Below are 13465 nucleotides of genomic sequence, written 5' to 3'. Positions count from 1 at the left end.
TCGGGGCCGGCACGATGACGGGCAGCCCGACGCTGGGCGAAGCAGCGAAGGGGACGAGGGAGCATGGCAACGCGGCCCGCCCCCGGGGCGGGCCCTCCCTTCCCTGTCCCTTCCCTGTCCCTTCCCTGTCCCGTCCCGTCCCGTCCGGTCCGGGCCCAGCCTCCGTGAGGCAGCGGCGCCGCCGGGGCCGTGGCTGGTGATGGCCGGCGCTCTGCTGGCCCTGCTGGCCCTGCTCTGGGGCTCCCAGGTGGGCGGCAGCCGGGGCGCGCGTGTCCTTCGCGGCTTGAGGGAGGGGGCGAAGCGCCGGAGCTTTGCACACCCCGCCCCGGTTACGGTTTCTCGCCCAAGGGCAGATGGGGGTGAGGGGGCCGGCGGGCTGCCGGGAGGAACGCGCTCGGGGGCGGCGGGGACGGGGCCGTGGTGCGCCGGTCTGCGGGGGGACCCCGGGGCGTGGGGGTGCGGGCAGGGCCCCGGGACCCGTTTCTTCGTGAGGCCTTCCCGCGCCCCTTCTGGCTTACGCCGGTCGAGGCGGGGGCTCGATTAGGGCGGTTTTACAGCCCCTCTGAGATAAACGCGTACGCTGCGTGATTCTTCTTCAGCGATTTCCAAGCGATATGCTCTGCTTAAATTAAGAAAAAATTAATAATCTCTGGGTGAATAACCAATTCTTACTGTCGGATTTTCTTCCTACTTAATTGCTCTGGGTTTTCCTTCATGCCGGTATAGTCTTTTTTAAGCTGTTTGTAGTTCTGTGTCGTCAATTTACTCCTACTTCTGGCAAGGCACTTAACAGAAATGTTAAATGGCCTTGGTCCTTCAGGGTCACCACTTGTTACTTCTCAGTTGTAGCATGATCTTTCTGTTCCAGTGCGTAGCTTGCAGCAGCACAGCTGTGCTTGACTTCCATTCCTCTGCTGGAAACAGAACAAAAAGGTGGAAGATTATTTTTTTCCATTATCCTTTACAATGCATACACTGACCTGAATTTTCCAGTTCCTGGTATCTTACACTTTCCTATTTCCAAGAGGTAATTTTCTTTCTCGACCTGTATTTTCCCTTTATTCTGATTTATCTTTTTTTTAATTTTCATATCTTCTTGAAGTGGTTACAGATTCTGTTGCGTTTGGAACCTTCTCTACTATTTTTGTCATTTCGACTGTGATTGACAGATAACAACTTCAATGTAAAAAAAATCAGGATGTGGTTTTTGCCTTCTAATTCCAGAGCTCCCCAATCTAAAAGACTTCATTAGCTAATTTCCAATTTATCAAAATTTATCCATTTGCATCTAGAACCCTAGCTACAAGCCTATTTATCTGTCTGCTTAGTTAATTCAATATATCAATTTATGATGCTTCAGTACACATTTACTTTTTATTACAGGTTCTTCTGATCCCACCATCATAGAATTTAACTAATAATGGATATTTATTTTGTATTTTCAGGATTTAAAAGCATTGGGTTATTTTTCTCCTTGGAAGGGAGAGCAACAGATGTACAAGCTGGACATAGGCTGGCCTAAAATTCCAGAATACTTCACTGGTCAAACATTTTGTGTTGCTGTTGACTCTCTTCATGGTTTGGTCTATGTGGGACAAGTGAGTGGGAATACTGTATTTCTCTCCTTGTTCTAGCATATTTTTGCCTTTAAAGTGTCTGGTTTAGATTGAGATTATATATGTTGTGTCTGTGTACACATGACTAATTATTATATCAAAATTAGTGAAAATATAAGTATAGATGTCTCTGCTATATCCTTTTTTTAAAGCAATTCTGACACCACACTTTGTGCTTTTAGAAGCGTTAGATTTCTGTGGTATGAATTCATGATGCAACTTAACTGGGTTACAGTGGCTTCTTAACTGTAAGGTAAAATGTGATTCTGGGGCAATCTTCCACTCTTTCAGCCTTTGTCCCATGAAATCAAAACCATGCAGCTTCTTCAGCCAGTTACAGTAACTGGAGTTCAATTATTTACTTTACCCAGTGCTGTGCATTGTTATCTCTAGGTCACGGGTAAGACATTCTCTCCGTGGAAAGTGGTGGGGTTTAATTGTCAAGCACAGTGTGAATACTTGAGTGCCATGCAGCTAATAACTACAGGTGCAGTTTTTCATGCCTGTGTTACACGTGGCATACTTTTCAGCACAAACATGAAAACACAATTTAAAGTAAAGACCAAGATAGCTGCAGGAGCTTGGCTGCTCTGAAAATTGGATTCTGTATGGTTTAAGTTGAAACTCTAAAGTGGAAAGCTTTATATGCTAAATTTAGACCCTTCTCTCTCTTTCTATCTGGAGAAAATGAAATCTAGCAGACAGTCTCAGGAGATTCTTATCATTCATGAAATGTTTCAAAAACCTTACAAAGAGGAATTTTCAAAACTGTGATTACTTAATGTGTTTTCTTAATAGACCTTTTTTTGCCTTTTCAGAGGGGAGACAATGTGCCAAAGGTACTTGTATTCTCAGAGGAAGGCTATTTTCTTTACTCCTGGAATAATACAGTTGAAATGCCTCATGGTATTTTTGTATTGAACACTGCAACAGATAGTTCAGTATGGATCACAGATGTTGGAACAGGTATGCATGGTGCCAGTACGAGAAGTATCAGGTGGGGAAGAAGATGCTAATATTGCAGATACTACTTCAAACAACTAATTTATTTCTCTCAAACAATTCTGAGACAGATTTGTGCTTTTCTTGCCATGAACAGACTTCTCAGGTGCTGCACAAAATACTCTTGACAGTTCATGACTTGTGCTGTGTGTCTGCTTATAGCTTCTGAACTTAATAAGCACTCTACACCCCATTCCTCCCTCAAGGAGAAGTACCAGGAAAAAAAATAATCTTCTGGCTAGACTTATTTTCTGTCCTAGGTTTGGTGACCCTAATACGATGGATAAATATTGTTGTAGCCTAGGGATTTACTAACCCGCAGTCATATTCTCTATAGAATTTTGTCTGTTCAATTTATTAATATTACTTGTGAGCATCAGGAGATTTTTAATCTTTGTAATCAGTTGTAATACTTACATTTTGTTTTAAGATTTTTTTTCTCTTTTTTTCTCAATGCAGGGAAATACGGGCACACAGTGAAACAGTATAGCCCTTCAGGTAAACTTATGCAGATCTTGGGCACGCCAGGTAATGCTGGTTCAAGTTTGATTCCTCTACAGTTTGATCAACCAGCAGAGATCTTTGTGGAGGAAAGTGGAGATATCTATGTTGTGGATGGAGACGGAGGAATGAATAACAGATTGCTCAAACTATCCAACGGTATGGAAAAGTGAACTTCTGCAGTAGCTGACCCTTGAAAATTGAATTATAAGTAACGCAACTTGAGAATACTTTTAAGTGAGGACTAGGTAGAGCTGTCATTTAACTTTCATTTGAAGACTTTGTTGAATCAGATCCTGATTTATTACTTGTCGCTTCAGGAGAATTTTCTTAATCTTTTATGATGCGGCTGAGAGAATGAGTTTATTCAGTCTTCAAGAGAGAGGTCTAGCGGGGAGTCTTATTGCTGTCTTCAAGTTAGTAATGGTACAGTATAGAAAAGACAGAGCTATGTATTTCTTGGAGATGCACAGTGTAGAATGAGGAACACCGAGCAAAAAATGCAAGAGGGGCAAATTCCAGTTCGATTTTTGGAAGGAAAGATTCGCATTGATCAGACAGTGAATAGTTTGACCAGAGGTGGTGTGCAGTCTCCACTCCTGGAGATGGTCAGAACCTTATGAGTTATGAGCAGCCTGATATAACTTCAGAGTTAGATTTGTTATCAAGGCTAGTCCTGCTTTGAGAAGCAGGTTGGACCAGATGGTGTCTGGAGATCTTTTATACTTAAATTATACCATGATTCTAATTAGCTGGCTCCTATTCCCCAGTTAGATGATCAGTGTTGGTTAGGGCAATGAGTGATGAGTCTGCACATGCCCACAGTTGGGGAAAAAGTGGAGCAGCTACCATTTCTCCTTTGTAGTATCATAAAACAGTCAATTTCCTAATACCTAGTTAGCAAAATGGTAAATTGTTAAGACTCAAAGCTGCCAGGTAACAAATGGAAAAAAATCAATTTAGTAAGCAAATGAATATCATAATCAATGAACTTTTTTTTTTTTTTTTAAATATAGTGCTTAACAGAGCCTTAGACTATGGCTCTCGTGTAGCAGTGTAGTACATTTCTGTAACCATAATCCTGAAACCACTAATAACGATCCAGTAGTCACTGTAGTAGTTCCAGCATTTCTTAGGTTTATGTATTGGGAATACTGTGTTTAAAAAGTCTGACTTTAGAAATTTCACCTTTTAAAAATTAGTCAAAGTAACTTTGCAAAGGAATGTCTTAAAGCTGTTTTATTTGTTGTTTTCTTACTGTGTTGGGGTTTTTTTCTAATTTTATTTTTCATGGTGCTCACTGTCTAGATTACAAAGAGATATGGCTGACTGGAACAAATGGGACCGGCATTGGTCAGTTCAAGATTCCTCACAGTGTAACAGTGGATCCTTTTGGACGGGTAAAGAATAAAGGGATTTTTTTTTTTCATCTTCCAACAGACTTGTTTACATGTATTTGAACAAAACAAATTGTATTTCTTTTTTAATTGAACTGTTGTGATCTGGGTCATTTTATGGGGGTTACAGTTTTCAGTCTGATAGTGCTCATGAGCTGAAGTTTCATACTGCAGATTCTACTTAAGTAACTGGCTCCAAGGTTAACACAGGGATTCTGACCGGTTACATTGTCAGTGTCCATGCAACAGCAGACTGTTCCTCCTGCAGTTTCTAACAGGTTGCCATTGTAAGAGTACAGGAGAATTATGTTCTGTAATAAATATCTACCCAAGCACTTACATTTCTTCAGGGGATTTGAATTTCATGTTTGTAAATTCCAAATAAGCTTAAGAAGATAGTAGGGCTCTAGGTGGATGTCACTCCCTTTCTACATGCAGCTCATGGCTTTCAGTAGTCTTACTTCTTCTGCCAGGTGGTAATCGTAGTCTGGCTTTTGCTGTGCTGCTCATGTAGAGGAATTATGCAGTCACTCCTTAATCTGCCTCAGGGAAAATAAGACTGCTTGAGTAAAACATCCTAAATCATTGGTTTGAGCTAATTCTGAACCAGAATAAGAAGTGTATATAAAAATCACTTCTCTGCCAAAACTGGCAGGGTGGGAGGGAGAAGGGGAGGGACATGGTTACTTTACGTTGAAGGGTCATTCACTCTGACTATATACATTCAAAGACACCAGCTCTGGTGGGTTACAATTCAATTGCCAATGTAGTGTTGATTATCAGCCTAGGTTAAAAATAACTGTTAATTCCTAAGAAAGCTAAGAGAATGCTATAGTAGTGTTTAATTTTAAAATAGTGATGGAAGATCTCAGGTCAGCTTTTTTATTGCTTTTGGGTGATATGCGAGAAAAGTCATGAAATTTACTTATCAGACTGACGGGTTGTCAACAGCTAAAACTTCAGTGATTGTAGTAGAAGAGATGCCTTCACTGGAACTGTCTAGTGGTATTGCTCACCTGCATTGTTTGTGAACCCAGTTAGCACAGGGTGGGACAGAGACAAGCTCCACAGTACTGCTTAGACAAAACATGCTGAAAATGCTCTCAGTGTTTAAGTTGTTCAATATTTGTAGTAGTATTAGGCATATCAAGAGTGTTTGCAGATGCAGTCATCATAGGCCCGGATCGTGAAATGAGACCGCTGTTGAAAAAGAAATTGTTAACGGGTGACAGACCGGTATCTTTAGAATTAAATAGGTGGGAATATGTCCTCACTGGGGGAGGAAAAATCCTACTAAATACGTCCATATCATAGCCACAGAAATGAAGAGAAGGCACTGATTTCTGTTAAAGTAGTATAAAATAGTTTATGTTTATTAACTATGTGGCAGATTTGGTTTATATCTGGAAGTCCTATCTACTTATGTAGTTGTGAATGGGGAAGTACATTCTTCCAAGGTGTACTTCTTTTTTGCTACAGGATACTTCGTTTGTGTAAGGAGCTAATGCATTTGATTTGTTCTATTTCTGAACAGCCATGATTTTTGTTCTTAACAGGTATGGGTTGCAGACAGAGACAACAAAAGAATCCAAGTTTTTGATAAAATCACAGGGGAATGGCTTGGGTCTTGGAGCAGCTGTTTTTCAGAAGATGGACCCTATTCTGTCAGGTATTGTTGAATAGTTGTAGAAGCATGCAATTACATGAATAAGGTGTACTCTTACTAGTGAATTAAAATGTTGATATTTAATGCCTGATGACAAGGACTTAACCAGTTAAACTCATAGGGTGCTGGACCCTAATCATATGCAAAGATCTGCAGAGCTGTATCTTGACAGGGAAATCCTGGCTTTATAACAAGCCCCATGGATTTGACTGCAGGACTAGGAACTTCATTTTAAAGTTGTTGTATGTTGATGACTTTACTGTTGCAGCTTTTACAGGAAGAGACATTGTCTTGAATGACTTTTCTGTAGCATACTCTGTCTCAAGAAAGAGCAACATGTAGAGAAGGCTTAAAAGTTAATTCTCAATGTTTCACTGCATTTAGTCCATCACAGCCTTCAAAAACGACCATGAAGGAGGTTTAGTTTGTTTAAAAGTGCATGGTTGTGTTAAAGTGAGATGTCATATGGAGTTCATAATTCAAAAATGTATTTCTGTCTTTCACAGATTTACTGCCAACTACAAATACCTGATTGTAGCTCAGCTGAATATCAACCGGTTAGCCATCTTGGCAGCACCACCGGTTGGCTCTATTGGGGACTGTTTTATGGTCAGCACAGTCCAGCTGGCAGATGAAACCAAGCCGCACCTTGTGGATGTAGACAAGAAGAGTGGAGCAGTCTATGTCGCAGAGATTGGAGCCCAGCAAGTACAAAAATACATACCCTTAAGCTGATGGATTCCCACAACTGCTGTGGCCCAAGCAGTGTGACGCGTAAGACCTGTGACCACATTTCCTTGAATTCTCTGTAGCTTGTGTTTCCTTAGACAAGCACAGAACATTGTGCTCCCAGAACCCTAGAGCTAAGAATCTATTCTAGCTATTCTGCAGTCCTGGAGAAGTACTTGAACTTGAGCTGTTACTCATTTTAGTAATGCTGTGGTGGCTTTTGCTTTTGTTGCTGGCAATTGTAAAATGACTTTGATAAGCATCTTGATTTTATTATATAAAACGTTACAGTCACAGCTGCTGTTCTTAAATCAATAGGGTCATCTTGGGGCTTGTCTGTTTAGCCTCTGTGTGTGGTGTTAAATAAAGGTGAACACTCTCTGAAAGAAGTGTATAAATGGTTTCCTAGGAGGCAAGCACCTCTTTTTAATGTTTCTTCACTTGGTTTTTTGATCATCATGCTGATACTGCCCAACACTAAATATAGGGATGCATTATGATGTTGAATAAGATGCTGCTGGATACTGGTGTCAGTGCTGATACTGGCATCTGCTTTAAGTAATTAATGACATAAGCATTGAAATCTAAGTTTTCAGCTCTAGCTAAAGTGGTAAAGTCTGTAATAAGCTTAAGTTAAATTGATATCAGGCACTTCAAACTAAATTAAAAGTATGTGCACAGCAGCCAAGTACTGATTCTTAACTAAATCAGTTCTTAACCTGATTTGATTTATATCGGCATGAGTTTTCTGTTCCGTAAGATTTCATAGTGGAACATATTGAAGTTCAACTCATTTAAGGTCCTCAAGATAAACAAATTGCAATTTACTAGGAAAGTCTTAATCAGCATTAAGGGCTGGGCGAAAAATGATTTTCTCCCAATTTCATTGAAGCTCTGTCAGTTAACAGCAGCGCATCTGATTTGGAGATTTTTAACTGTTTTATATCCAGAACTTAAACTTCAATTCTATTACTGTCTAGAGTTAAGTTTCTTATGCTGTATCTTAGCAGATGTCTCCAAGCTCGATCCTAAAAAATGCAGTCTCTTTCCATTCCCAGTGGTTCTGTTTTCTTTGCATGTTGCTACAGGATTTTAAGTTAGTTCACTTTATAGCATAGAGGGAACTGGGTAAAGGAAAATTGGATAGGGAAAATAGCATGGTAGAAATGAGACAGTGACTGATTACCTCTGTAAAGCTGTGAACCCACATTCCATATTTATCTACTGGTTCTTGAAAACGTTTGGGACCATCTTTACTGTTTCCACACACTGATTTTACTGTGTGGACTGTTTTAATGCTAATTACGAGCCAAGAGAGGCGGGTTTTTTACATATTTCCTTAGAAAGGGAATATGGGAAATAGAATTATTCTAATGGGAAATACCCACTTCAGTGAATATTGTCAAAAGCAAATGCTTCTTAATTTAACAAGTTTCAACCTCTGATCACAAATTTGTGGGTCAGTAGATGGAAAATCTGTTCAGAAAAGTCAGACTCATCTTTTCTGTGGAAAGTAACTCAGCTGTGGAGCCTGATGGCCTGATTTCAGTACTATTTAAGATTAATGCACTAAATGTGAATGCTTTGTTGTAGGCTACATCCACAGTAACAAAAGCAGCTCTTACTTGGCTGCCCTCATACAAGCCTTAGAACCAAAACTTCAGGGTTATACACTAATACAGTCCATCATTCACATAGCCTTGAAGGGGAGCTAGTAAGCAATATTTATTAGCTGAAAAAGCAGCAGCACTTCCTCTATGCCTGGATGGATATGTCCACATTGCTTTGCAGTGTGTGGATTTTTTAACTAGGTCTCCACAAGCTCAGGGATCTCTGCTCTGTGTACAGTTTAGCTATTTCTCACCTACACAAGGTGGATTTGTTTGTAAAAATATTACTGTAATACCAGTTACTATATTTGAGCATATCTTGGTGGTGTAAGGGGCCCAGGCACTCCATCCTTACTCACCATGTCCTCTCCTTATTTATTTTTCCTTCATCACATCCATTTGAAAGAGAACTTGAAGTTCTCTGGGAATGTGCTTCTGTGTTTAGTAAAGGAGTAGTGCACTTTTTTATGTTGACGAATAAAGTTATTTTTGCACATTTCTGTTTGCTGCATGGATCTGCTCTCAACTCTCCTTTTACGTGGGCTTTTGTAACCCCTAGAAGTGGGGAGCATTCATCCAGTTTTATCTGGCTTTATTGCAATAGGCCACGGTGCCAAAATGTGCCTTGCCTCTAGGCATTTGGGCATCTGTGATAAAAAGGGATGCTGATTATTAACTATTATGAGATGCTTAGCCTCCTTTTTACCTCTGCATCTGTGCCGACTGCGGAAATAATTGATTTGTGCGCTAACTTGCTAATTCTCTGAAGATTTTCTTATGCATCATGTTGAAATGGAATTCTGAAAAATTGCAAATAAATTGAGAATTTTCCATTATGAAAGGCTTGGGCGCTTTATTTCTGTACTAATATCAGTACATTCTGTTGCAATGGATTACTTTTCCAAATATGGGGTCCTCAGCACTTTAATAAAGTATTTATTAATTTCTGATACCAACGTTCAAATGTAATCTAAAATTCCATGTTATCTTTATACATTACTATTTTTGTGGCCCATCTCTTTTTGCATTCTAATTTATGTATCAAGAAAGGCACATAAATATCTCCCAGATGTTTTCCTCCAAGTAATTAGTAAAATGCAATGATGAGTTACATAAGTGCCAAGTATTAAAAAAATTTAAAAATTTAAAATTTAAACTGTATATCCTTTTGATGCTAATGGGGAAATTAAAAAGAAACTAACAAAACACTTCTTAATATATAATCAGGTTATTTTCGGGAAAGATTTGTCAAGGAATCTGTTTACGTTTTAGAAGACCAAGAAGGGACTTCTCTGTGGGTTAGAAATACTTGCACAAGAAGAAAAATAACATACTACAGTGTTAACTAGACAAGAAAGAAAACCTAAGACCATTGCTAGAACCCAAATAAATCTATTTTTAGTTAATAAGTGACACCTTTTAAATGTGAGAAATAATCACTGGAGTATCCAAGTCAAGGAAATAGGAGTATCCAAGTCAAGGAAATAGGAGTATTCCATGTTTTGGTATCTCTAACTTTGCAGACTTTTTGGGGGTTTTTTATTTGATCTTTGGGTAAGTACCTAGATCATTAACTGGGTGACATTCCCAGGAGGTAAAACCAGGTCTTGTAGTCCTCTCTCTTCTAAGATCTCTAATGCAGTTCATCTTGATTTTTATAACTAGCCTTTTGGGTGGGGGTGTGTGTTATCGTAGTCAGCAATTTATTAACAATATCTATCTGGCCAGAACAAAAGAAGCCTGAATCAAGTTTGTGCCATGCAAGATCGGTTTAATGAGGCTGAACTGTCTCAATAAAAGATGAAGGGGAAGGTCCACAGGTATGTCTGTGGGTCTGGACGTTGCTGTAAGTTTACTGCCTTGAAGTGGTCCATTAACCTTTTTGAAGCATTAAGTAGTTATCTTAGTTGACACTTTTTTAGCAATTTGTAACCTGAGAAGCCTTCACTAATGATCTGTCACCAAGAAGTGTTTGCACTCACTGAAGTTGCTTGTGTAAAACAAAAGAGGGCACCAAACCCTTGCTGATGCTTGGCATACTCAGTGTAACTGTATCCTACCAAATGTAAACAGCTGGTAATTTCCGAACGGTGGAGTAAGTGAACAAAGATAATGACTTGTTCCAGACTTTCTTTCTCTTTTCAGAATAGATGGCTTTAAACACAAGCTGATAATTGTATTATAGTAATTTGGGCTATGACTACTGGATTTATATCTGTCTTTTATTTATTTCCATTGTTTTTCTTAGGGAAAAAAATCAGTAATTCAATGTTCAGAGACAACTGAGTATGGTGAATTGATTCTTCTAGTCCTTCTATAATAGACCCTATGTCATTAATTTACTTCTGATTTGTTGCATTGGAAACATAATTTATAGTAGTATAACTGTAGCAGCATAATTACACCAAGAGAGGAATGCCAGTATTATTTCTCCACAGAGGTGACCCTGACTGAGATTAGAGCTATGCTTACTGGATCTCATTCCCAAATTTTATTCTACCCCTCCTTTCTCAGCCTTTGTCTAAAAACCTTGCTCCAATTTTGTATTTTTATTTTATTTTACTTGGGGGGGGGGGGAATAGCATCTTCAAAATTGTATTTAACAACAATTGCCATAAAAAAAATACGAACATGGACTTTTCTTCATGTAAGCGATTAAAAATATTTGAGTCAGTGTTCATAAAGCATCAAAGTCACATTGCTTGTATGAAATTTTAACGTAGGAGCATATTAATATATACACACAGAATGATTTGTTACTACATTAAAGCCAGAGTAACACTGATAGAAATGACATATTGAATAGACATACTTTATCATAAGATCACTTTTTGAGGCTGAGGAGACCAAATATAATTTTGTAACTGGATCTGCAAAACAGGTTAAAAACTTTGCCAGTTACATCAGGAATAAGCCTGTTCTGTCTGGGCTATGATGGGATCTCTTACAAGCAACTTAAGACTTAAGAAATTTCTTGAATAATTAAGTCTATATATTTTAATCCTTCCTAGGAGTCAGTAAACATCATTATAAAGGGAAGGCTTTGTGCTTAGTCTGGATTTCTTTGTCTTCAACTTCATGTTTTCTGTTTTCAGCTAGCTCAGAGACCTAATACGGAATTTTTTTTTATCCCCCATGGAGTCATTTACAGATGATGACTGAGTCATCTCTTGCTCCACTCCTTGTCTAAACTGTATAGACCGGAAAACTTGCCTTGCAGTGGAAAACTGGTAAGGCTTTAATTGCAAAATATTTTCATAGCACTTTTTAATAAAAACAAACAATCCAAAAGAATGTTTACCATGTGACAGGAAGTCTGGATGCTAGAACTTCCAGCACTAAACCTATCTGTATGCTGTATGGGAGTAATACTATCTCCTCATGACTTGATGTGGCTGGATTTGTTTCTGCTACTGGTTTTCTGCACAGTACTGTCTCTGACTGTTATAAAGGATTTGGATGACTATGTGGTCAAGGTGTAAAGGAACTCTTCTGCAAGAATAAACCAGAATAGATACTGAGGGGGTTTTATCTGTGCTTGCTGTTGAAGTCCTTAGCAAACTTTCCATGCTGTTAATGCTTTTTGACAGTTTCTTAATCAGAAGATCTGGCTGAAATTGAAGTGTCAGTAAATGGCTTATTAAAACAAACTGGTAAGTTGCTATCAGGTGTTCATTTCATTAAGGTCATTCAGTATTTTCAGAAGATTTCTGAAATATTAACTTCTGCTTAGAACTGCTTTAGTACCAGAGGAAAGAAGAAATGGCAAATAAAATTTAAAGAAAGAAAGGAAAAAAACCCAAAACACAGAAAACCTCACACCTGTGTGTGAAGATTCTGTAGAGATCCAACAGAATTGATGGCTGTACCTCGCCAGTTGACATAAACCATAATGAAGGAGTAGATGTATTAGATACACAACCATGAGATCTGTTACAGGTCTTTGGAAGAATCTCTGAGCATGTATGTCAGCATGTTCGGGCTAATAAAATTTGCTTAAATTTTCAAAAGGCTTTCAGTAGCATCTCTTGCCAAGTGTCCACAAAGAAATTGTGTGGAATAAAAAAGAAAGGATAATTATGGAAGACTAATTAAAGATTGTAAATTAAATATATTAAAAACTAGTTCTGTGCTGCTCATATAGGGATAAATGATCTGGAAATGGACTTGAGAAGCCAGGGACAGAATTTACTGACAATCCTAAACTACTCAGGCTTGAGAGTAAAGAAAAAAGCTGCAAAGAGTTTCAGAAGGATATCATGAGATTGACTAAGGAGATGAGATGAGGATGTCATGAGATGACATTATTGGGCAATAAAATGGCAAAAAGAGTATAACATGGATAAATATAAAATCAGGTACAATTAGTAAAAAGCAGTCTAATTTTATATATACACTATGATAGCTTTATAGGCTCATAAAAGATGGTTGTATGAAAACACCAGCTTCCAAACTCAGCAGCAGTCAGAAAACAAAGAGAGTAATGGGCCCTACTAGGAAAGTACCAGATAATCAAACAGAAAGCATTGCAATGTAATTATGTGAATTCCTGGTGCATGCTCATTTTGAATACTGCAGGCAATTCTGGCTCTTCTTCTCCTTCTTTCTACCATTTCCAGTTCCACTGTAGTCTTCCTGAGATTACAAGGGGGGGAAGAAGAGTCTGTTAAAAATCCTCTACTGTATCTAGCTACTATGTTCAGTGTCATCAGCATTTCATCATTTCAGGCATCTGCATGAACATGCCTTTTCTGTATGGCTGCTGCTCTGAACTAGTTTGGCTTCAGAACTCGGTGAGGACGTGCAGTCTGTTGGCATGCAAAGGTGGGGTGGAGAATAAAGATGGGCAGAGACATGTGGTGTCTATTATGCAGGAGAAGCTAGCTTGAAAGGAAGACAAAAGTTTGAAAATATCCTAAGGTTTTAGTGTTGAAGGTACTTTTT

At 38.8% G+C, this 13465-nt stretch overlaps 1 protein-coding gene across 1 annotated transcript; it reads left to right on the top strand.

The window, feature by feature from the left end:
- Positions 1-106: 106 nt before the first annotated feature.
- NHLRC3 (NHL repeat containing 3) lies at positions 107-9347 on the top strand. The gene is made up of 7 exons (XM_074913761.1): positions 107-247; positions 1446-1598; positions 2435-2582; positions 3078-3278; positions 4428-4519; positions 6073-6185; positions 6689-9347. The coding sequence occupies exons 1-7, from the start codon at positions 200-202 to the stop codon at positions 6915-6917; spliced, it is 984 nt and encodes a 327-aa protein (XP_074769862.1). The 5' UTR covers positions 107-199; the 3' UTR covers positions 6918-9347.
- The last annotated feature ends 4118 nt before the right edge of the window (positions 9348-13465 follow it).

Source organism: Athene noctua, chromosome 1, assembly GCF_965140245.1.
Source record: "Athene noctua chromosome 1, bAthNoc1.hap1.1, whole genome shotgun sequence".
Lineage (NCBI taxonomy): Eukaryota > Metazoa > Chordata > Aves > Strigiformes > Strigidae > Athene > Athene noctua.
The sequence above is the reverse complement of the archived record's forward strand: the minus strand, read 5'-3'. Positions and strand labels throughout refer to the sequence as shown.